Source organism: Peromyscus californicus, unplaced genomic scaffold (genome assembly GCF_007827085.1).
Source record: "Peromyscus californicus insignis strain IS unplaced genomic scaffold, ASM782708v3 Scaffold_1__1_contigs__length_55948999, whole genome shotgun sequence".
NCBI classification, from domain to species: Eukaryota; Metazoa; Chordata; class Mammalia; order Rodentia; family Cricetidae; genus Peromyscus; species Peromyscus californicus.
In genome coordinates this window covers 50,054,867-50,078,651 of record NW_026294492.1, presented here as the reverse complement: position 1 = coordinate 50,078,651, position 23,785 = coordinate 50,054,867, and the positions used below count along the sequence as shown (strand labels likewise).

At 56.4% G+C, this 23,785-nt stretch overlaps 1 protein-coding gene across 5 annotated transcripts; it reads right to left on the bottom strand.

Moving 5' to 3' along the window:
• Nucleotides 1–1,307: 1,307 nt before the first annotated feature.
• Safb2 (scaffold attachment factor B2) lies at nt 1,308–23,395 on the bottom strand. Of its 5 annotated transcripts, none has more exons than XM_052746840.1 (21): nt 23,104–23,395; nt 21,881–21,968; nt 17,805–17,869; nt 17,522–17,728; nt 16,699–16,758; nt 15,298–15,328; nt 13,820–14,456; nt 13,357–13,406; nt 12,679–12,779; nt 10,144–10,293; nt 9,954–10,063; nt 7,764–7,891; nt 6,644–6,735; nt 5,354–5,493; nt 4,615–4,905; nt 4,082–4,219; nt 3,499–3,541; nt 2,817–2,950; nt 1,930–2,045; nt 1,787–1,853; nt 1,308–1,612 (listed from the first exon to the last, which is right to left on the bottom strand). In XM_052746840.1, exons 1-21 carry the CDS (start codon nt 23,272–23,274, stop codon nt 1,468–1,470), a joined length of 2,964 nt encoding a protein of 987 aa, XP_052602800.1. In that variant the 5' UTR covers nt 23,275–23,395; the 3' UTR covers nt 1,308–1,467. The 5 variants fall into 5 exon arrangements, with proteins under 5 accessions (XP_052602800.1, XP_052602801.1, XP_052602802.1 ...); XM_052746841.1 differs by having other exon boundaries at nt 5,354–5,490; XM_052746842.1 differs by having other exon boundaries at nt 15,298–15,325.
• Between the last annotated feature and the right edge of the window lie 390 nt (nt 23,396–23,785).

Here is a 23,785-nt window from a genome sequence, read left to right as displayed (position 1 = left end):
TCCATCCGTCTCAGCACAACAAACCAATATCCACGTTCCACAAATCCTCTGCCAACTCCCAGCACCCACAATGCTGCTTTCTTTCTGTGGGTGAGGCTGCGAGGTGTTCAGCAGCAGGCCCTGCCGTGTGTGCCTGGTGTCTGGCTTCACACTGAGCACGGTGGGCTCAAGGTCTGTTGTCCTATCTGGTTGAGGCAGGGTCTCGCGGCTAGCCCAGGCTGGCCTGAACAGCTGGTGCTGGGATGACATGGGAACTAACACTGCCTCGAGCTGCACTGCTCATGTGCTCAGCAGCCCCCAGTGCAACAAGGAGCACATCCCACCTTCCTCCTTACTCTTTAATAGAGCTGAGCCAAGGTTAGCCCAGCCATTCCAGGGGACAGACCATGTCAGGCCAGGCCAAGGTCTGGTGTAGCAATGCAGGGTGCCCACTTGAGCAGAGCCAAGTGAAAGGGGAGTGTTGGCGTGAGACGTAGTGGCAAGATGGGCTCTGGCAGGCTAAGTGCCACCCAGCACTGGAGGGTGGACACAGGACAGATGGGATCCTGGCCTCAGAGATGGTCCAAGGCAGGCTTGGATGCCTTATTTTGGTTCCGAGAACCCAGTGACTTCACAGCCAGCGTGTGGTGGGGTCAACTGCTCAGGAAAACCTGATCCAACCCTCAGCCATCATGCAGGGACCTCTCAACCCTGTTCCACAGCACGGGGGTTTGGATACTCTCACACCTGAGCTTAGAGGGGTGGGGAGGGATGTTGAGGAGGGTGGTCCTTCAGCCAGAGCCTGGCTGGCAGTGCCTGACCGGGCACCTAGTTCCTGCCACCATCAGACTATGGCTTTTCAAGGAGGCTGCTAGGGAAGGTCAGCTCAGGTTTCTGTACCAGGCCTAGATGAGGACAGGCAGCTGGTGGTTCTGCAGCTGCTCCCTCCCCAGCGCCACAGACCTTCACCATCACACCCTATCCCCCAAACACTGCTTGCGGCCACCCCTGCAGGCCCTGGAGCTCTCAGGCACTGCAGGCCAGCTACCACGGACATTTCAACAGCGGTGGACAAAGAAAACTCCCAGCAGCCCAGATATGGCCTGCCAAGGGAACCTGTCACCCCACCCTCACGGCTAGAGGCAGGTCTGCAACAGAGAGCCCCCGGCTTAGATTCCAATTCTGCCACATCTGAGCTGAGGGGCAGATGATCTAGACCCTGAGCATGGGCCAAGTGTGGGGACACAGCTGTAGCAGAGGAGCTGGGCAGGGTGGAATGGGACATTGGAGGGGTATGGAATGCCTGACAACAGAAACCTTGTCTTACAAACGGCAGAATAGGACTGTGTTTATTAAAAACACCAGGAGAGTGAGTTCACATTGACACGCAGCAGAACTTGCGACTGCTGGCGGGTGTCCCAAGTGTGAGGTGGCTTGGGCCACAGCCTCTGCCTATGTGGAACAGCAGGGTTTGGTCTAGAGCAGGGCTCAGTAGCGGCGGGTGAAGTGGGGGTGAAGGTGGGGGTGGAGGACTCTGCCACTCTGGTCCTGGCTGGTCACGCCACCATCTTCTAATCCACCAGCGGGCACCACGTGGCCCTGGGAATGTCCACCGTGTGCAAAGCTGCTTTGCCTAGAACAAAGGTAGATGGTCTGCAAGGGTCATGCCTGGTGACCACAAGGTGCCACCCTGCAGAGCCCAGGGCCCTGTACAGTTCACTCAGAACACCAGACCAGCCAGTGTGCACTCATGCAGAGGGAGGGAGAGAGGAAGGAGGACACAGTGGTTGGTACTGAAGCTTCTTACCCAGCCATGCCACCCCGGCCTGCTGCCACATGTGCATGCCCAGATCCTGCCAGGGCCCGCTCAGCACCTGCAAGAGACCGTTCTGTGGGCTCTGCCTGCACTGTGGACCCAGTGTCCACCCGCCCCTTGTAGCCGCCTGGTACCTCGCCACCGTACGTGCTCATGGCCTGCTGTGTTTGTGTCCGCAGCACCGTGCCAGGGGGGAACCTGCTGCTGCTCCTCCAGCTGTGAGTGGTGCTCTGCCCAGTCTCTGCCGACCCTTTGCCAACAGAAGGAGACAATGGCTATCCCCACTCGCTTCCATCACAGCAGAAATACGTGAGCCCAACTGCAGGGCGTCTTCAAAGATGGGCCAGAGGTGGGCAAGGAGGATGCCAGGCACCATCAGGGGAAGGGCAGTCACCACCAAGGCAGCCACACAGTAAGGCCACAAGAAGCCACGGTGGTCCTGGCCAGGGGTCCACACTTGGGCCTAGCACTACGTGGGAACACGCTGACACAGATACATGGGCGCACATGCTCACAACATGACCCACAGCTGAAAGGGAGCACAGCACACCTTGCTTTAACGGCCCAGTGGGGGAGAAAGTGGCAGTGTCCACAGTATGAAATTCTGGGGTGGACAGGAGCACCACCCCAAAACACACCCCAGCATGGAGGGGATCCCAAGGACAGTGTTCAGTGAGATCCAGACAAAAAGGGTCACAAGCGTGTGCGCCTATGTCTGCAAGACGGGAAGCATCCGGGATGGGGAATCCAACCAGAAAGGTGGATTTGTGGGTGCAAGGTCTGGGTGGGTGAAGTGCAGGCTGCTGTGGCATGGGCTTTTCAGTCTAAACACTAACATGGGCTCCAGTGAGGGACTGTAATCAGACAGTGTTGGAAGCCAGTCCGTGCTCCACCTCAAACCACCTAACCGAGTGCTCCTGCTGGGGTGGATTCCCACCCTTCCAGGAGATCCCCTTGTCTGCTCCTCCATGAGGATCCCAGAAGCAGCTCCTCCCAGGCGCCTCCTGTAGAGGACACTTACCTGGGGGGAGGGGGTAGCCCTCGGCCCTCATTCCCCTTCTTGTCGGAGCTGTAGCCACGCCAGCTGTCTCGGGAGAAGTCCCAACCATGATGCTCGAGGGAGCCTCCACGGCTGTGGTGGTCATCGAGGTAGTGCTGCAGCAGGGCACGGGAGAGACGGGTGTCTTTTCTGGTCCCATGCACACACAGGGCCCAGCTTCAATATGCCATCGAGCCTCTGCTCCCACTGAGCTAAAGCCCGTGTACCCTAGACATGCAACAAGGCCGGGTGGCAAACGGGCCCATCAGGCAGCTCTGCAGGGCTAAGCATGGCAGCTCAGCCTGTGCACACCCCACCAAAGGTCTCCTGTTGACGAAGGAACGCTCTGGGGACCCCAGGAGACAAGCTGTTTTCAAAGCCCTGTCCTGACCCAAGTCCATCCCGTAGGACCTCACTTCCTCCCTGGAGACTCAGGGGTCACGCTGTATTCTCATGACACCCAGCACCAGCACCCAGCTCAACTGGAGGGCCAAAGCCTGGCCCTCCTCCCCATGGGCTGCAAAGCTGCCACTGCAAGGAAGGTCCTCAGAGCAAAGACACTAGGCTCCCTAGCAAGTGGCAGCTGAGCCGCTGACAGTCTCTACCGGGAAACTCAGAACGGAGTAGCTGCCCCTTCCTTCCCCTCTACAGCAGGGCCACTCACCTGCCCATCGAGTTCCTCCATTCTTGGTCTGGACCCATCTCTCCTGCAAAGGGAACAGGGCATTGGTGTGGCAGAGTGTAGGAGTGGGGTGGAATCAGAAGTCTATGCCCCCGCCCCCCAGCACCTGTGTGCTAGGACACAACACCAGGGATGGAGTGGTAGGTGGAAGGCTTTTCTCTAGAGTGGGAGTCAGGGCCCTGCACCTACGATGGGCAGGAGTGAGATGGTCTGGAATAGAGATAGCCTGGGAAGTCTGAGGAACAGCCCTGACAAGACCCCAGAAAAGAAGGGGACTATAATGTGGTGGCAGGCCCAGGAGTGCAAGGTCAGTGACCTCTTACCCCTTACAACTTGCTTCCTCCTCTAGAATATCCAGGCCAAGCAACTGGCCCAACCTAAGATCCTCTGGGAGGCATGAGGCCTTGGTAGTCAGGACACTGAGGGTTGGGCACGGGGTGCCTGGGGTTCCCCAGTGACACCTGCAGCTGTCCTGGGGAGGTCCCAGCAGCTTTTCAGAGAGCACTAGGACCCACCTGCCACACACCTGGTGACTGTGGGGAGCAGCTGCAGGGGAGGAGCTGACCTGTCTATGACATGCTCCTGGTAGTGACCACGCTCCCGGTGGTCGAAGTCGTGGAAGCGGTGATCGGGCCGTGGGAAGTCTCGGTACCTGTCTTCCACGGCTGCACGCTTCCCTTCAGGCCAGTAGCTCTCTTCTCTCCTGATTTGCATTTTGCAAAAATACTTTATTCAAGGTGGCAGCAGCAGCAGCAACCCAGTCACCAATGGCACTGTCAGCTCAGGATGGAAGCAGGCTGCTGGGAGCTGACTATCACCAGTACCACAGGCATGAGCACAGTGCTGGACCACACTGGGGGCCCTAATGCCTCTCCCTGTCGGCTTCTCCTGCGGACTGTGCAAAACTGATGGGAACTACAGGCACCTGAGCCTCCCCCAGGCTTCCTCAGTGCCTGCAGTGACTGTCCACTGGCTGAGAGCCGGCAGCATCTTGCCCTCTCCATAGCTTTTCATTGCCCTGAGCACAGGATGCCAGGCAGGGTGGCCACAGCACAGAGGGCTGGCTGGTCAAGGAACAGCACCGGGCATGGCACTCACCGAGCATCCAGGTCATAGGGTCTGCGTAGTGCCCGCCGCTCCTGTTCAGCCCGCAGCTGCTCCTGCTGCCGCCGCAGCTCCTCACGCTCACGCATAATGCGCTGCTGCTCTTTGCGCCTTTCGCGCTCCACACGCATGCGCTCGCGCTCTAGCCGCTCCCGCTCCAGCCGCTCGCGCTCCAGCCGCTGGCGCTGGCACTGGAGCTGCAGGCGCTCCCGCTGCACACGCGCCTTCTCCCGCCGCTCCTGGAAGGCGTCCAGCCGCTGCTCCCGCTCCCGCTGCTCCCGCTCCCTGCAGGCAGGTGCCTGTCAGCCCACACCGCAAGCCTGCCTCAGCGCGGCCCACGCTCGGCCTGTGGCCCCTGCACAGGCCCCTATGCAGACGTCAGACGCCGAAGCGGCCGAGTCCAGCCCTCCCCACTGGGGCTCCACAGAGGCCTTGGCCTGCTCTGCCAGGAACATGCCCTGGCTCCCAGGGTCACTGTTCCTGACATGCTCCTCCCCTGGCTCCGAGGGTCACTGTTCCTGACACGCTCCTCCCCTGGCTCCGAGGGTCACTGTTCCTGACACGCTCCTCCCCTGGCTCCCAGGGTCACTGTTCCTGACACGCTCCTCCCCTGGCTCCGAGGGTCACTGTTCCTGACACGCTCCTCCCCTGGCTCCGAGGGTCACTGTTCCTGACACGCTCCTCCCCTGGCTCCGAGGGTCACTGCTCTTCACTACTCACCCCCCCTCCTCACCTTCGCCGCTCGGTCTCCCGGATCTCGCGCTCCCGCTGCCTCTGGCGCTCCCGCTCCCTCTGTTCCTTGATCTTGTCGAATGACAGGATCTCTCTCTTCTCCCGGCCCTCCGACTTGCGGTCTTGACTTTTGGAGCTCTGCTGACCAGTGTGGCTTAGTCAGAACTGAGCAGTGTGCAGAGCGCCAGGGTCTCACCATGAGCTTGGCAGTCAGCCTGGCACACACCATCCTGCCTAGGCCTGAGGACATCTGAATCAGCCTATTCTAAATCTTACAGAGCTGCCCGTAAGGACATGTGCCCGTGACATCAGCACTCGAGGGGGTGGCGGCAGGACTGCAAGTTCAAGGCCAGCCTAGGATACAGATGGAGCAGCGCCAAGCCAGACCTTCCGGTCAGAAGGGAGGCCGCACCTTAGGCTCAGACTGCAGCTCTTCTGTCCCTGTGACTGTTTGCTTTATTGAGACAGGGTTTCTCGGTGTAGCTCTGGCTGTCCTTGAACTCAAAGACATTGGCTTGCTTGTCTCCTAAGTGCTGGGATTAAAGGCATGTGCCACTACTGCCTGGCCGTCCTCCCAGGGTTGGCCAAAACCCCACAGACCCTGAGGGTGGCATCGGCATGTCTGATTAAAAACCACCAGAGCGCTCTAAATTCAGAGGACCTAGGCTGGCAGCTCACAACTCTAACTCCAGCCCAGGGCATCCCTGGGCTGTTCCACAGGCGGTGCACACGCGTGTAAATGGGGAGGAAAACAACAGGAGCAGGGCTCTGGCACGAAGCTGAGCCAAGCTGAGCCATGCGCTGTGAGGGGCTCCCACTGCTGCTGCCGCCGCCATGCTTCTACAGTGTAAGCACCCCGCACAGCTGCACAGGTCACAGCCCCTCACAGTCTCTGCAGGGCCAGCTGCCGGCTCTAGGATTGTATTTGGGTCTCAGAGGGCCCAGGCCAGACAGCCCTGGGAGCTACAGGCGCTTCCAAATGCTCACTCACTCCTCCTGCAGGAGTGTGAGCGTGCACTCGTCACCGGATGCACTCTAGCCCTGTGCCTGGTGGGGCACACAGTGTGCCAGCCTGGCTCTTTTTGGGTAGAGGCTTCCAGGGTGAAGAGTGTCGTGCAGGCCCAAACACCACCCTGGTGCTACCAAGGACAAGGCCAACAGCAGAAACAGATATGTCATTGTTACACTGTAGCATGCCGCATGGGCCCATCTCTGCCAAGGCTGCCCATGCCTCAGTCCCTGGACAGAAGATGAGTTAGGGCCCAGTCCAGCCCTGTCTATCAATACTTACTCTGTCCTTTGACCTGCTTGCGGCCTTCACGCTGATGACGGGCTCACCCTTGGACTTGTCCATTACAACTGTACGTTCCGTGCCTCTGCTTCCTGCATGAAAGCACAGTGAGCATGTGGGCTACAGCTCAGCCTTGCATCCCCCACAAGTGTGTGTAGAGTGTGGCCGTGGCAGGTGTATCACCCAACAGCGGCCATGTTTCCTCACTGTGTGGGCGGCAGGGATATTCCCTCTGTCCCAAAGGAGCTGGCTGGGCATCTCTGCACTGCAGGCCCGGGCTGTAAGCACCAGGACAATGGTGCCTCTGGGGAGGTTCAACACAGGGAGAAGCTGTAATTTCCTTTCCTTTTATTTCATTATTATTTTTTTTTTCCGAGACAGGGCTTCTCTGTGCAGTTTTGGTACCTGTCTTGGAACTCACTCTGTAGACCAGGCAGACCTTGAACTCAGATATCTGTCTGCCTCTGCCTCCCGAGTGCTGGGATTAAAGATGACTGGCATTTTCAGTTTTAATCTCTCAGTTATTGTTGAGAGGACTGTCTCAAGCTGCTGGTGAGGCGTGCCCCCCACAACTCACTCTTCTCTCAGCACCAGGGAGGGAGGGAGCTGCAGTGTCGGCTTGTCTTCATCTCCTGCCCAGCTCTGAGTACAGCCCGTGCTCTAGGCCACGGGCCACGCCCTCGACAGGACAGGTGCCTGGAGGAACCCGACTGCACACAGCCCCAGGCCCAGGCCTGCCCCAAGCCTGCCCTCTACTGTGGAGCAAGCTCCCTTTCTTCCTCCTGTGTGGGCAGTGCCTACCCTGGACTCCACCCACCCCCAGTCTGGTGTTCGCCTGATGCTGTGATTTTGTGACAGGGGTTCACTAGGCTGTCAAAGCCGGCCTTGACCGCAATCTCCCTGCCACAGTTTTGAGTGGGGGGGTGACACAGGCCTTTGCCACTAGGCCTGATTTGAAGAATAGAAACCTCTTTTCTATCACATGGTCTGTGACTGTGGCCTATACACGACACAGGAGAAAACCCAGCGAGTGGAAAATCTTGCTTGCCTTCCGCCCTTGACCCCCTCTCCTCCCCTGCTATGCCTCCACCCTTCCACTGGTGTCCAAGAGGCGACTCACCTGATTTGGCGACTCGAGACCGACTGGCAGCTCCTGGTGTGAGCTCATCTTGATCCTTCTCCTTTTTAATGTCCTCCGGCCTTTTCTCCTCTCTTCTTTCCAACTTCTCTTCCTTCTTGATCACGGTTCTGTTGAAAACAGTAAGCTGTAGCCTCCAGGTGATCTCCACAGGAGCCGCTGGCCCCACCCACCAGCGAAGGGGAGGATCTGAGGCCTGCACCTCTTTGGTGGCCTAAAAGCTGCAATTATCAGGGCCAGAGTGCTGTTGGATCCCCAGAACCTCATGAAGTCCAGGCTGGCCTCAATCTCCTGACCTTCCTGTCTCTATGTCTTGACACTGGGATGGCAGACATGTGCCATCATACCTGGTTCTCCACGGTGCTAGGGATGGAAGTCAGGGCTTGAACAACATTCCCAGCCAAATTATTTACTGTTTCTCTGTGTGGGTGTACTCATAGTGCATGTGTAGCGGGCAGAGGACAACTTGCAGGAACCGGTTCTCTCCACCGTGGAGATTCTGGTAATCAAACGCTGGCCGTCAGGCTTGGCAGCAAGCACCTTTACCAGCTGAGCCGCCCTGCCCACCCGGAAGCTACTTCACAGCAAAGTAATCTGAACCAAGTGGAGTGGATAAGTCTCCAGCTTTTGGGAGACTAAAGCAGAGGGATTGAGTTCTGTGCCAGCTTAGGCCACAGGTGAAATAAGACCTCTAAATAAATCAACACCAACTAAGTGACCCCTATGTTGACAAGCAGGACAGAGCCCATGATGCTAGCCCAGAGAATGAGCTCAGCCTGGCCTCATCTGCTCTCCATACTTTCTAGACTCTTATACACAGGCACACACCATGTTTACTCAGCCATGGCCCTCTTCCTTCCCAGAGCCCCATCCCTACAGAGCTGTAGGATGGGCTGCGTCTGCCTCCTGTGGCCTGCCACAGAGAAGCACATTGCTGCTGCTTCTCTTCTCCCCTGCCTCTTACAGTGCCGGCCAGAGCCTCAACTTGCTCTTACACTTCCTGCCGCTCTGGGTCCCTTATTCTTTCTCCACTCTCCTTCCTCCTGGCAGCTGCAGATCTCCAGTGTCCCTGCCCTGGGTTCTCCCTTTGGACTCTAACATGTCCCCTTCAGGCTTGCATTTGTGTCTGTTCTTAAACGCATTTATTAGTGAGACTCAGAGCCCCAAGAGGGGACCCTGATTTCCCAGGCATCACGTAACAGCTCTGCTGGGACTCCCCACGATTTTTGGTAATACTTTAATCAGCAGAGAAAGCCCACTCTTCTGTTACCATGTCCCAAGATGGCACCACCAGAGTAAGCCTCGGAATGCCCTGCCTATCAGCAGGGCACAGTCGTGTGCCACCTGCCACGCCCAGCCAGAGCCACAGCCAGGAGCCTCCCAGAGTGAGTGCCGGCCCCACCTATGCTGCTGGGCACTTCCCCAGAGCCCGCAACTTCCACACCGGGCCAGACTGTAGGGCCTGAGGCATGGTCCCAGTGATGTCCTCATTCTCAGCACTCTGGTTCATTGCTACCATCCTCACTGGGGGACTTGAGGAACAGTGATCACTCTGAGGCCAGTTTGCTCCCCACTGATCTGGGGAGCCATTGTGCAGCTCTGAAGCCCAGCCCCACCTGTACCCTAACATCACCCATGTGACACCTAATAACCACTTTCTTTATCACGGAGCCCTCCTGCCAAAGATCCTCAACAGTGGTAACACAAACTGCCAGGCACTCGCCAGGCCTGTGTCTGTCTATTTCAGCTGAAAACATAAGCCATGTCCCTTGGCAAGAGCACTCCCGAGACCCTGGCTCTAAAAGCGCTAAGGCACTGCAGGCTGCCATGGAGATGTGCAGCATGTCTGGGACATTTTTAACATCTGCATGAACGTGGTGATGAGTGACATCTATCAGGAGGGGCTGTGAGTTGGCAAATCTGGTGCACATCTGGATGTCAGCCCAGGAAGCCCTTCCAGGTCTGATGTTCTCACGGCCAAGAGGTAAAGGCTGGCCATAAGGCCGCTCGAGCCGCACTGCCGCAGCTGGTATGGAATCTGACGGGGGGGCTGCTCAGCTACCTGGCTCTGGGCTCTGATTAGGGACTGCACTGCCCTGTGGCTACCAGCTGGGAAGCGGGGGTTTGGAAGGGCACTGGAACCCAGGGGTGAGGGCCGCCACGTCACTGTACTTCTCCATCTTGATCTCCACAGGGTGAGGCCTGTCCGGCCCTGGCACCTTCTCCTTCAGGTCACAAGCTCTCCTGTCTGCCGACTTCTTCCCGGAGGGCTCGTTTTTGGCCTAGAATGTAACGGGGTGGTGGTGACTTGGGGGGGGCACAGCCCTGCCACTGCTGTGGGTGGCGACAGCAAGCACCTCACCTTCTCCACAGAGATCATCCTTCCATGCAGTTCGGTTCTGTGCAGGTGGCTAATGCATTTGGTGGCCTCATCTGACGAGGACATGGTCACAAATCCATAGCACCGAGCCCCAGGACTTCGGGCGTTGGTGACCACCTTGGCCCCGACAACCTCCGAGGGAAAGAATACACTGGTTTAAGGACACACTTGGCCTCTGTCACGAGACACCAAGCACCAGACCCCCACTGCTGCCATCCTCAGCACTCGGCTCTGCCTGGTGACCCTCTGTGGGTCCTAGAGAACCCCCACTGGTCAGAGCACAGTAGCTAGCTCTCATGTGACAAACAGTATGCAGAGCCAGTCAAGTGTCACATGGAGCCCAATCAGACCCCACAAAAAGGTGACCCCCACTAGGCTGCAGCTTCTGTGCCAGGCCCTCTCCTCTGCCTGGGGGTGGCAGTCACTGCACTACAGAGAAAGGCCGATGCTTTGCAGACACAAGCAAAGCATCCAGATTGCTCACTTTATGCCTGGAGTTTCCAGGGCATGGGCAGGGAGGGAAACTGAGGCAGGTTAAAGGTGAGCTGAGGGTTGCAGAGGTTCTGAGCTGGATGATAATGCCCTGACCCATGCACAGGGAGGCTGGCATTCAGGGGCCCCTCTCAGGTATTGGGAGGCCCTGCGGGAGGCAGGTCACTCACTGCTCAGACAGAACAGCGAGCAGCTGACACAGCAGCCCCTAGGGACAGGGTGCACTGTGAACAGGCACAGGTGACACGGCACAAACTAGATGCCAGAATCTGCTCAGGCAAGAAGGGGCCCAGCATGTCGGAAAAGTGTAGGAACCCTCAAGTCACCAGAACCCACGTCTGGAGGTGAAAGACTGACTGGTGTTACAAAGCAGAGGCCAGGAAACAAAGTGCAAGAGAAGCTACCAGAACGCAACAAAAGCCCAGACTCCAGCCAGGCCTGGGGAGGTGGGAGCTGGGCACCAGAAAGAGTGCCTGCCTCAACTCCATGAGGGGCCACAATGCTGAGTCCTCAAAGACAGGAGCACGAGAAGCAGAGCCCAGGAAACCCAGTGCTCTCCTAAAAATGCTGGGAGGAAAAGGCAGTGGGTAGTTGAAGAACAAAGACAAAAGTCAAGCCCAGCTGGACAGGGTGCATGAGTCCGCTGAAGAGCAAGGCTGGTCTCCTCGGACACCTCGTCCCCACCAGTCACCTGTGGTGCAGGAGGGAGGAGCCCTGAGGGGGGAAGAGCACGGGCTTAAGGCCGCTGAGCATCTACGCTTTTCATGTCAAGCCTCACTAGTAAAGCAGCAGGAAGCGGCATCATGCTGTGCTCTATGAAACCTGGGGGGGGGCCTACACTCCAGCACACAGGACATCCCAAACATCCACCCTTGTGCTCAACAGCATCCAGGGAGTCAGCCAGAGGGACAGCTGCACCAAAAGGCTCAGACAGACAGACGGGGGCGAGGGCACAGCACCCGTGGCCACTGCATCAAAAACCCGACTGACCCCCACCCGCCCCTGCTGCCCTTGTGCCTCTGGCCTTCTTGAGACTTATGCAGATAGACCAGGCTCACTGGCTCTGAGGCTCTGCTGAATGCAGTAGCTGGGACACACTCACAGCCTCTGCACCCTGCAGCGCATCGAGGAGAGCAGCACTCAACCACCACAAACAACAGTGGCTTCAGGGCTTGTCTTATGACACCACCTGTCACAGTGGGTGTGACAACTGTTGTGAGCGGAGCAGCTGCCTAGGCCTGCACCAAGGAATGATGACTTCTGCGGGACCAGAGTGCTGTACGTCCCAGTGCTCCAACCCCTCCAGGGCAGGGCAGTCTCCCCTCCTGTCCCCAAGTGCTCAGGGAAGCGCTGAAGCTCGCACTGCACTAGGGAGAGGCTGGACCTACTCTCCCGCTCAAGTTTCCAAGATGCTCCAGGCTGAAGGACACAGAAGCCAACAGCTCCCTCACCAGTACACAGCCCTGCTGTGTCGGCCTTAGACTCAGAGAGGGCAAACAGCCTCTGGGGTACCCTGGGCACTCTGAGCAGAACCAAGTGGGTGTTCCTTGTCTTCTGTAGTTCAAGCTGGCCTCTAACCCACTAGGTGCCCAGAATGACTGAATGACTGTGACTCTGATCCTCACACCTCCACCTCAGGAGTGCTGAGATCGTGTCCAGTTTATGTGGTGCCGGGTGTAGATCCCAGGGCCTCCTGCCAGCCAGGTGAGTGCTTTACCAACTCATCTCCACCCCAACTCTGGAGCACAGGCCTGTCACCACAGCTGTTCCACATGTGGAAGGAGGCAGACAGTTCAACTCCAAGAACTAAGCACAGCAAAGCAGGGAGCTGGGTGTGGTGGTGCAAGTCTGAGGCCAGCCTGACCCATACAGTGAGCTTTAGGCCCCAAGTCCAAACCAAGAGGGTGAGTCTAGTTAGTGGCAAACACACAATAAGCCCCAGCTCCGTGTTGAGCACGAGAGAAGACACCAACACCTGAGGAAAAGAACACTAAGAGCTAGGTGGCCAGATGTGGGGCACCCTACCTTCCCGTGCTTGCTGAAGAGGCTCTTGAGGTCAGCAGCACGTGTGCTGGAAGACAGCCCGCTGACCCACAGGTTCCTTCCCGAACTACAGCTGGTATGGCCTGGGGAGAGGAGGTCATCAGCACCATTGAGGTAGGACTCATCCACCAAGCTCAACAGCCACCACATGGGGCAGAAGCTGCAAGATTCCCCGTGCCATGAGTTTGTGTGCATGTGGAGGTCAGAGGTCACATCCCGCGTCTTCCTCATTTTCTACCTTATTTTGAGACACAGCCCAACGAGCCTGCAGCTCACAGATTAGGCTGGACTGGTGGGGCAACGAAGCTCAGAGCTCACTGTGCCTCTGCCTCCCCAGTGCTGGGGTTCCAGGAATAAACAGACTCCTCGGGCTCCTACTCCCGCAAACACTTTACATGAGGCCGCCAGACTCTGCACCCCAGTAATAATCAGGAACACCTGTGGCAGATACGGCTTTGCAAGACGGCTCAAGGGCTCTTGCAGGTGCCTGTCACTCACAGAGCAGGTGTTCCTGTCTGGGTATGCTACTCTGTGATGCAGATGCTCAGAATCCCGACAGTGGGTCAGGGAAGGGCCGTGCACGGGGCAACTGGTACACGGCAGCCTGCAGCCCACCTCCTCCCCGGTCCCCACACGGCAACACAACCAAGGGAGGCCTACCTTTCTCGTCTTTAATGACTGGCTTTATATCCTGTTCTTCCTTAACAGAGCTAGAGACAAAAACAAATGTTACTGCAACAAGAAAAGCCAAAGTGAACTAATTTCAAAGAATGAATGTGCTAAAACTGAATACCTACCAGGGAATTAGTCTCAAATTAAACTGACAGACACCTTTTGCGAGTTTATGTTGGAAAATCTGACTACAACAATACAGTGTCAGATCCCTACAGAGCAATTCAGTCTAGCTGGCGATACCGGTCATCAATTTAAGAACCCAACCATGTCAGGTTGAACAAGGGAAAACCAATCACCCGTTAAACATACGCAGAGACATGGAGCTGCCTGAAGGAGCTAGTGCTGGGCAGCGCGGCGGCCGCCAACTGCAGGCTCTAAACAGCTCGTGTGTGTCACTAGTGACAATGAAAGGAGATAGCATCTGGTCTAGGACTGAGAATCAACAAACCTCATTTTCTGATCAGCGCCCTCACTGGCTGAGGACTCTTTAGGAGCTGCAGGGACGTCATTACAAGCGTCAAAAGCAAACTTCTTCACGTCGTCTTTGCTATCTTGGGGCTCGGGGCTCAGGGCTGCTGTGGGCGCTCTCGCCAGCTCCTGGCTGGCGGCCTCCGCGAGCTGGGCAGCTGTGCTACTCTGCTCAACTGGCTCCTCTAGCCCTACAGGCTCGCGGTCCATCCCGGCGCCTCCACCTGCCAGCTTTGCCTGCCCCCGGCGCAGTCGAGCCTGCTTGTACCTCCACCTGCGCTTGGCACCTTGGCTCATCACCTTCACCGGCTCCCTTTTCACTACTGCTAACGGGGCGTCTGCCTCGCTCCACTGACACCGAGTGCTTGGAGACTCAGACTCGCTGTTGCGGACCAAAGCTAAATCTCCCTCCTCCTCTTGCTCCTCTTCCTGCTCTTCCTCCTCTTCTTCTTCCGGGTGTCCGCAGCTCTCAAATAGGTCCTCTTCCTCCGCCAGCTTCCTGTCTGGCCCCACACTACTCGTGGCCTGGGCAAAGGGCTGCTCCAGCTCCGAACCTTCTTCTTTTACTGGCTCAGATTTACAAGTTTCCCCCAAAATGTCGAGTATTTTCTCATTTTCTACGGATTTAACAGGAATAGAATGGCACAAGGTTTAATCACCAGGGAAATAAAGCAATCACAACTGCGGCTCGGGCGCGGCGGCCCCGCTCACACCGACAGAACTGCTGGCTACACAGAGATTGGAAAACCCGCTACACAGCGCCTGCACCCTACCTGCGCCCTCGGCCGTGGCGCCCCCAGCCTGTGCTAAGGGCAGAGGCGCCCCTCCCGTCCACCCCACAACCACGGCGCAGCTTCCATAGCTTTCTTCAGTTTCAATCACATCTGTGTCTTCGGACTTCCTTCCAAATGTCCACAGTGCCGAAGCCATGGCAGTCACCATTTACTGAGGAGCTTGCTTGCTCCCAGGTTGAAGGATTGAGGCCAGCACCACAGTCCAAGGCAACTGGAGCCGCTCTTCGCTTGTGAGAACGTTGCAGTCCAGAGGGGCCCAGGATGAACATCTTGGTAGAGACCCACTTGTCTTCTGGCACCGGTGGCTTCTGGATTAAGTGCCCTACCAAAGCCTTTGTCTGCCTCAACTGCCTCAACCCCATGACTGTGACTTAGTATGGTATCACAAGATCTGTCTCGTGTGTGGACACGCAGCCTTACCCAGTGGCCACTTACAGCCACTCTGCATGGCCTGATGCAAGTGATGCATCTGCCCCCAAGGCTGCCCTTGGGCTGCCACAGCACGCACAGATCTGGTGATACAGTGGGTTTCCAATCTCTGATCATGTGCGACTGGGACCATCCACCACGGGAGTGGTTTACATAACACATCTGGAGAACAGACAGGACTTAAGCGCGAGCAGCAGGGCGCCAAGCCGCACTGTTGTGCCTGTCTCAGCAGTACCTGGTTCCAAGGGGGTTCCTTCATCAGCCTGCTGGAGAGAACAGAAGGGCACATGTCATCTCAACAGCATAGTCATGGACCTCTGGATCTGTCCATGAGTCTGAAGCCATGACCTGTCGCCAAGGCCTCGTTCACTGAGCTTCCCATCGAAGAGCAGCCCCATGAAGAAACTCCTGTGAACCAGGCTGAGGTGACCTTCCAGGCCTGAGACTGAACCCCACTCTACCCCATTTTCCAGGTAGCAAAGACACAGAAGGGCAAGGTAGTGTCTCCCTGTCCCCTCCCTTGAGCTCAGGACTTAAGAAAGCCTGCCTAAAAAAAAAAAAAAAAAAAAAAAAAAAAAAAGCCGGGCGGTGGTGGCGCACGCCTTTAATCCCAGCACTCGGGAGGCAGAGCCAGGCGGATCTCTGTGAGTTCGAGGCCAGCCTGGGCTACCAAGTGAGTTCCAGGAAAGGCGCAAAGCTACACAGAGAAACCCTGTCTCGAAAAACCAAAAAAAAAAAAAAAAAGAAAGCCTGCCTACTCATTCATTCAGGGTGGCCACACCCTGCACAGTCTTGGGACCCCACAGTCCCCAACACTGGCATCCCTGAACCCCAGGAACTGCACCCCTTTTTGCCTCAGGGCCACCACCACCACACCAATTTCATCCTTGAACTCAGCCACACTAACTCCAAGCCTGGATTTCTCTGGGAACCTTCTAGGCACTGACAGCACTCAGCCACCTGGCTCTCTGGTTCTGATCACAGCCCCACCTCGCAGTACCTCCACAAACCACACACCAGCCTCCAAATCCAGGTCCAGCCAGCATCTGTTCCACAGTGTAAGGTTTGGAGGTGACTGAGTCAAAGGGCTCTGGCCCTATCAATGGCTCCTTCCTTTGGTGGTTGTGAACAGACAACAGGAAGGTGCCGGCTGGGGAAGGAGCCGCCTGCACTGTCCCTGCCGTCTCTGCTCCCTGGCCATCATGAGGTGAGCAGTCTCCTCTAGCAACTCTCCCATTGCCATGGTATTCTTCCTCCTCTCAGACATATAGCAAGTCACCTGACCTTGGACTAAAGCCCTTGGAACTGTGACCTAAGGTACATTTGCTGCCCTAACTGTCCCTTAGGCACTGCCACAGGGTGAATAGCCAGTGCACGTGACACACACACATATACACACACACACTCTCTTAGATGCACACCTGCACATACAGATGTATAAAAACAATATGTACACATGCACGCACATACTCATAGATGCACACACACACTCACAGATGCATATACAGACACATACACTCAGACGTACACACATGCATATACACACGCGCACCCCACCCCCACACTCACAGATGCACACAAAGACACTCACAGTCTCGTCTCCTACACTGCAGAGCCACACAGAGATGCCACTCACCAGAGTTACTTTGAGGTCTGACACTGAAGCTTCCAGAGTCTTAAAGACATCCTCATTCACCTGGAAAAATGAATCAGAACATGACTTCGTGGAGGCCAGAGCAGTGAACACCTCTGTCCACTCCTCCACAGCACCTATCACTGTGACTGCTCAGCTGAGGACAGCACAGTCGCCCTTGACTCCAGGCTGAGGCTAACAGCAGCTCTGAGGCGGCAGACGCCCCTGTGCTGACTGAGTGAGGACTGACTGCCCCAGCCATTTCTACGTGCAGGAGACTCACACCACACGTGGAAATCAGGTGCCTCTTCAGCTCTGCTACCTCAACCTTACTTGGACTCAGACTGTGCTGAGTAGAGTTCCTCCAATTTATCCAAGACCCACTAGGTGTTCATACACCCCCTGACCTCAGCTAAGGCTGAGTCCCAGCAAGTCCCTCAGGAAGAAATCACAACACCACACTAAATCAACTAGCTGTGAGCGCCATGCAAAGCCAGCCTGCACAGAACAGCGGGTGCCCATGGGACAGACTTGTGCTGGGCTCCGGCCTTCAGAGCTGACACCACCACCAGGTGACACACAACAGCCCGTTCTGTTGAGTGTGTTCCCACAGCACTTAAAAGCCCTTGCGACCCAAGGAGCCTTCATGCCATCCACACACCCCTCTCCCTTGAGTTCAGAGCACTCCCTGCACTATCCAAGAGCAATGGCCACCGGCACCTGACTGTGGAGGGATTAAACTCAGGTCTGGTTCTACCAGGACCTGGGCAGCCCTGATGCTGAGCCCCCAGGGCCGCTGGCGCACACGTGGCTGCAAGTTACCTACAGCATGCTCCAGGAGCTGAGCTGGAAGCCTTCCCAGCTGCGCGGCCACGTACTCTTTACTGTCACCGAAGGCATGAAGAATGTGGTCATCGGTGTCACCCTCCCCCAGGCAGGGCTCACTGAGGTCCTCAGCCTCCGTCCCATCTGGCACACCTGTGTCCATGGTGTCCCTGTCCTGTGAACTCTGCAGAGTCACAACCCCGTCCTCCTGTGAGGGGAGTGAGGATGTCAGTCACCAAGACCATGGGGTGTGGGAAGGTGTGCCGCCCCCAGGCCCAACACACCTGCCCATCTCTGGAATCTTCTTCCAGGCTGTTGTCCTCGACGCCCTCCTCCTCCATCTTGAATCCTAATTATAGAATAGTGTCAATTGGGTTAGAGTCCAGAGCCAGCCTCAGAATTAGTTGACAGGGGACAAGACAATTCCACGGTGTTAGCCATTCCTCCGTATCGCAGAGATCTTGTCTGGGTGGGTATCTTTCTAAGCCAAGACTTCAATCATCCTAACACAGCGCTCAGGTTCTATATAAAAGCCTTAGGAAATCTCAAAACCACCCCAGACTAAACACCTCAAAAGACAGAAGAAAAAAGTATGCTTGGCTGGTCTGGAACTCCCTATCTACGAAGACTCAGATATGCCTGTCCCTGCCTCCCATCACCCCAGGCAAGGGTGTGGGACACCTGCAGTGCTGTCTGTGGACACGCTGGACTGCTGACAGGGTCCACTTGCATTCTGCTCCCTACAAGTGCTTGCCTGCAACTTAGCACTAGCCTTGTGTGGCACATGCATGCGGTAGTTTGAGGTCAACAATGGGTGTCTCCTCTAATTGTTAGCCACGTTGTTACCTGGTACAGGGTCTTACTGACCTGGAGTCTGCTGATATGCCTGGCTATTCGACCATCAAGCCCAAAGGATCCTCCTGTGTCCACCTCCCAGCACTGTGGTTATGGATGCGCACCACACTTGGGTTTCCTGTGGGTGCTGGGGATCTCAAGTCAGGCCCACCCTCGTAATTCTGTGGCAACAGCTCAGTAAGTCTGTGGTAAGCTGAGTCCCATCAATGGTTTTGTGAAAGAAATGAACTCTGTAGGGGTGTCCTAACTGCACCCCAAGGAGGAGAGAGGGCAGCTCTTGAGGGTCAAAGTTTGAGGCCTGGGAGGAGGGAGCAGCATCCTCGGCATGGGGGTGCGCTTTTGTGTATATTTGTGTATGTGCACATGTGACCCAACAACCCCGATGCCTCTTGCAGTAGCATGAAGTGCCCAGGATGCTTCATGACCCAGCGCAGTGGAAACACAGTGGGCGCTCATGACCTTGGGGCCCTCCATCCCTCCAATTTTTGGTTCCCTATGCCAACACAGCATGTAGCCTCCAAAAAGATTAAATACTGGGAAAGTCATAAAACCATCAACAAAACAGAAGAACTGCTCAAATTCAGCCCCTAGCACCCACGTAGATGCTGGATGTAGCGATGTCTGCATGCTCATTCCAGGGCCAGGGAGGTGTAGACAGAAGTGCTGGCCGCTTCCTTTCTGGTCAGACAGTTTAGCTGAACCAGTGGTCCCAGCCAGCAGATAAAAGCACTTGCCAGGTGTGATTTGGATGACAAGCATCAGGTATTTGAGCATTTTGTGTCCAGGTCACTGTGCTGTTTGGGAGATTATGGATGGACCCTTCAGGCAGTGGTTCTCAACCTTCCTAATGCTGGGACCCCTTAATGCAGCTCCTCATGTTGTGGTGACCACCAACCATACAATTCTTTTCGTTGCTACTTCCTAACTGTAATTATCTGTGAGGACTTTGGGAAGTGGAGCCTCGCTGAAGGAAGTCTGTCAGTGTGAGAAGGCTGAGAGCCAGCCTCACCCCACTTCCCTTCTCCGTCTGCTTCCTGTATATGGATGAACATGTGACCACCCAGCTTCCTGAGAGCACGCCATCCCCACCATTACCAACCCTGCCTCTGGAATCAAATACCCAGGTTCCACCCTCAGAATCCTCTGTATGAAGCTGTCCTGATCCCCCTCGTGGGTCACCACACTCAGAAAGGAGTGAGACGGCTTGGTGAGGAGCTGCCGCCAAGCCTGGCGGCCTGGGTCTGATCCCTGGATCACACACGGTGGGAGCACTGACCCCGAGCAGCAAGTCCGCTCTGACCTCTGCCCTTGCACTGTGTTACTGCATGTGTGTATATGTTCTCGTGGGCACGCGTGTGCACACACACACACTAAATAAATATGAACACACAAAAACGTCAAGGTGGATGTTATCTGAAGAATGCTGCAGAAGTGGGGACTGGAGAATCCTGGAGTTGATGGCCAACCAGCTAGGCAGTGAGAACCTGTCCCAGGAAACAACATGGATAACAACTGAGACCAATCCCTTCCTGATCTAACCTCTACATGAATGTGTACCCCGACCCACGCAGACACAGACACAAAAAGAAACCTCAACTTTTAAGAACTCTCAAGTCTTTGACCAACAATCCAAAATCAGGCGAAGTCCACAGTTGGGTGGCTGGGCATTGCCTAGTGACCACGGTTCAATTCTCAGGACCAAATAACCCCTATGGTGCCTACAGCATCTCATTTGGCTGGAAAGTGGGAGGGGACTCAGAATACTCAGGCCCTCTGTGGTGGCAAGTGGTACCTTCACAGGACACAGCAGGAGTGCCACACTGATGGTCGCTGAACACTGGCTCAAGGGACACATTCCCTAGCCAGCCAACATGAACTGCAGGCTTCGCACGGGTCATATCAGTCAGTGTTTTTTGGGGCTCTGGGACAAATGCTGGGTGAACATTTGCCCACCCCACCCCTTGCTTGAGCCACGCCCACTTCTGAGAAGCAGTGGCTGTGACTTTCCCGAAACTTCCTCCCACTCTGCCAGAAAGTGGTGTTCAGAAAACCCTCAGTGCCTCCTGGGCAACTCCATTCCTGTCGTCACAGGACCTTGGGCTGGCGTGGAAGCCAAGGGCCAGCACATCACACTGAAGACCACTCCTAAGCACCTCCACAAGTGGACTAGCACAGCTCTGCCCACGGAGGCATCCTCTCAACCAAGCAGACTGCCACCTCCTCCAGGCCTATCTGACAGTGGCCCACTGATCTGACATGCTTGAGTCCAGTCAGGCAGATGTTTGTGACACAAGCAACAGGGTCACTAGGCCTCCAGGACAGTGCTTTAAAATAAAAAAGTTACTGCATGACACACCTGCAGAAGCCAGAAGTCAACTCTTGGGAGCCAGCTGTTTCTTTCCGTGATGTGGGCCTTGAGGACCAAACAGCTCCTCAGACTTAGCAGCAAGCCCCTTTAGTAGTTGAGCTATTTCATCAGCCCTTGGTTGTTTTTTAATAAGAGTCTCCAGAGCTCTGCCTCCCTGGAATTGGCCATCCTCTTGCCTCAGCCTCCTGAGTGTTGAGGAAAAGTTGTCCTGCTAGAAACTGCTGGTAAAAACTGACCTCAGGGCAGCGGGCAGACGGCCCGGCTGGTAAAGCACTGGCCATGTGAGCTTAAGGGCCTGGGTTCAATCCTCAGCGCCACGTGAGGAACTGCTTTGAGGGCACTTGTAATCCCAGAGCTGGGGTGTGGGGACAGGGAGACCCCAGGACTCAGGTCAGCAGCCCAGCCAAACACTAAGGTGGCCCAGGTAAACCCAATTTCAAAGCCAAAGTAGACGGGCTGGACACATAGCTCAGTGGTTCAAAGTACAGGACAGGCTTCAGCTTCCAGCATCCACATGGAGACTCACGACCATCCCACTCCAGGTCTAAGGGATCCAAGACCTGCTTCTGACCTCTGTTGGCACTGCACACATGTGCTGCACTCACACACAGACAAATACTCACACACATAAAATAAACCCTAAAACAGACAAAAACCAGAGGACAATGTGACACCAAGGCAGCCACACGCATGCCTGTGTGAGTATGCACACTGCAACAGGCATGCCCACAGACCCCAACCATCAGAAGCGCTTGAATTTCCTACACTTCCTCAGCAGCCATCCTACACAGCCTGATGTCAGCACACCTCGGATGAGCAGACTGGACAGCTGTGAGAACTTCCCTGTGGCATCGTGCAAGAAAACACGCTAGTGCTGGGGCCATGGCTTGGAGTAGAGCACATACTCTGCACACCAGAGAGCGCATCCCAGCACCTCGTCACCCTCGGGAGGTGTCTGCGCCATGTATTTCTCTTCTCCTTGGCTCCTGCCCTGCTCCTCCTCCTGCACCTCTGACACTGGCCCCTTGTCCAGTGGGAGCAGCGGGCCTACGTGTGTGCGTGTAGGAGGACACCCTGAAGGCCAGCAGCCCAGCTTGACACCCATTCCCCAGGCCCAGCAGCGAGACAGGCAGGTACCTTTGGTGCATCTCTTTATGGCCCTCTTGCTTGTGGCTCCCCAGCTGATGCCGATCTCCTCAGGCTCTTGTCCTTCCTCCTTAACTGCCTGCCAGGAGAGGGTGGATTTTTAAACAAAGTTATTTATTAAGAGGGCCTGGCACAAGCTGTTCTTTCTAGCAGCAAAGCCATCCGTTCAGACAACAAGTGCTCACAATCTGGGCTTCGGGCCTCACCCAGCACAGCGGGCTCCCCTTTCATACTCAAGGCCAAAGAGAGAAAGGGAGGCTGAAAGTCCAGGCTGCAGGATCAGGGCCAGCAGGTTGTGGTCATGCATGACTGGCAGCATGTGGCCCTGGATATAATCCCCAGCACTGGCAAAAATACATCAAATCCAAGTATTACCCCCAAAGCAGGGCTGGTGACCATTCACAAAAGGATCACTCGAAGTGGGAGGATGGCAGGACACCTGTCCTTGACTCAGGGAGGGCAAAGGGCTGAGTGGGGTTCAAAAGGCTATCATCAGCCTGCCACAACGGTGCACACCTGTAATTCCAGCATGTGGAAGGCTGGGGCAGGAGGATCAGAAGCTCAAGGCTAGCCTGGGCTACACAGCAAGTCTGAGGACAGCCTGGGGTACGGTTGATCTCCAAAATAAAGGGGGGGGGGGGCGCGGGGAGAAAGATCGTTGACTTTTAATGAGGAAAAACATAACATGGGCTGGGGAAGGAAGCAAGCTGGACAATATTCACTCAAAGTATTCTGGCGCCTTCCACCGACAGCCAGTCACAAGGCCCTAACCCTCAAGGTCCCCGCTCCACAGACAAGTTTGTGTCAAGTGCTTAAGTGCACGAGACAAAACAGAGAGGGGCGGGGAGGTGACACCTCGTGCTGGACCAAGATGACAGCTAGGCTCCAGGCCAGGAAAATGCAAGGGGACCAGAACTGGGGGTCTGCCTGGACTGTGCAGAGGCCCTGGGGAGAGCCAAGCATGAGGCTGACTGAGGGAAGGGAGTTGCAGATGCAAGGTCACGGAGACCTGCCCCGGCCCACCGTGCAACTCGTCAAGCCCTGGCTTCGTGCAAACCCGGGGGCAAAAGGAAAGCGAGACACAGAGGGGCAGCGACTGGCAAGGTCACACAGCCTCGGCTCCCTCGGTGGCTGACAGTTCAGACCGGAATGGGGGCTCGGGCTGGGAGGCCCAGTGTCAGAGGGCGCAGTGACGTGCCCGGGTCCGCCCTCACCTTCTTCAGCCGCTCCATCAACACACTCTTGTTGCCGCCGGTATCCAGGTTCCGCTTCTTTAGCTCCGCCCTCAGGTCGATCACCCGCAGGTCGCTGAGCCGCCGCGTCCCGGTTTCCGAGGCGACCGGACCAGAGCCGGGGTCGCCCGACTCGGTCACAGGTTCCGCCATCCTCGCTTCCGCGACTTCCCCACCCGCTCGGCAACCTCATACACACGCCGCCCGCTGCCGTGGCGGCTCTGAGCACAAAATGGCGCAGCGTAAGAGGAAAAGCGCACTCGCTTCCTCCCGCCTCCCTTTGCGGCTGCGCAGGCGCACCGCTCTGACGCACCTCTTCGGTCCCACGTCCCAGCTTCCGACACCCTCGCTTCGCTGATACGCATGTGCAACCGGTCTCAAGCGCCGCCTGTCCTTTTTTTTGCCGAATGCACATGCGCACCGATCTGACGTGCCGCTTCGGTCGCACGTCCGAGCTTTCGCAAGCCTCGCTCGTACGAATGCGCATGCGCAACCGGCCGTAAGCGCCCGTCCAGAGTTTCCTTTTTTTCGCATGCGCACCGCTTGGTGCGTCGCTACTGTCCTAAATCTGGAGTTCCTCTCGCTTCGCTTCACGGCTGCGCACGCGCACCGCTCGACTGGCCGCCGCTCCGAAACTGGCCGGCCGCCCCTCACCGCAACGCGC

Bases quoted from the DNA above. Each gene is read 5' to 3' on its own strand.
- Safb2 (XM_052746840.1), bottom strand. From the start codon at position 23,274: ATGGCGGAACCTGTGACCGAGTCGGGCGACCCCGGCTCTGGTCCGGTC. The intron at 6,736-7,763 runs GTGAGTCGCCTC...GCTTTCATGCAG, and splicing joins GTCTCGAGTCGCCAAATCAG to GAAGCAGAGGCACGGAACGT. The intron at 5,494-6,643 runs GTAAGTATTGAT...CACACTGGTCAG, and splicing joins CAAGCAGGTCAAAGGACAGA to CAGAGCTCCAAAAGTCAAGA.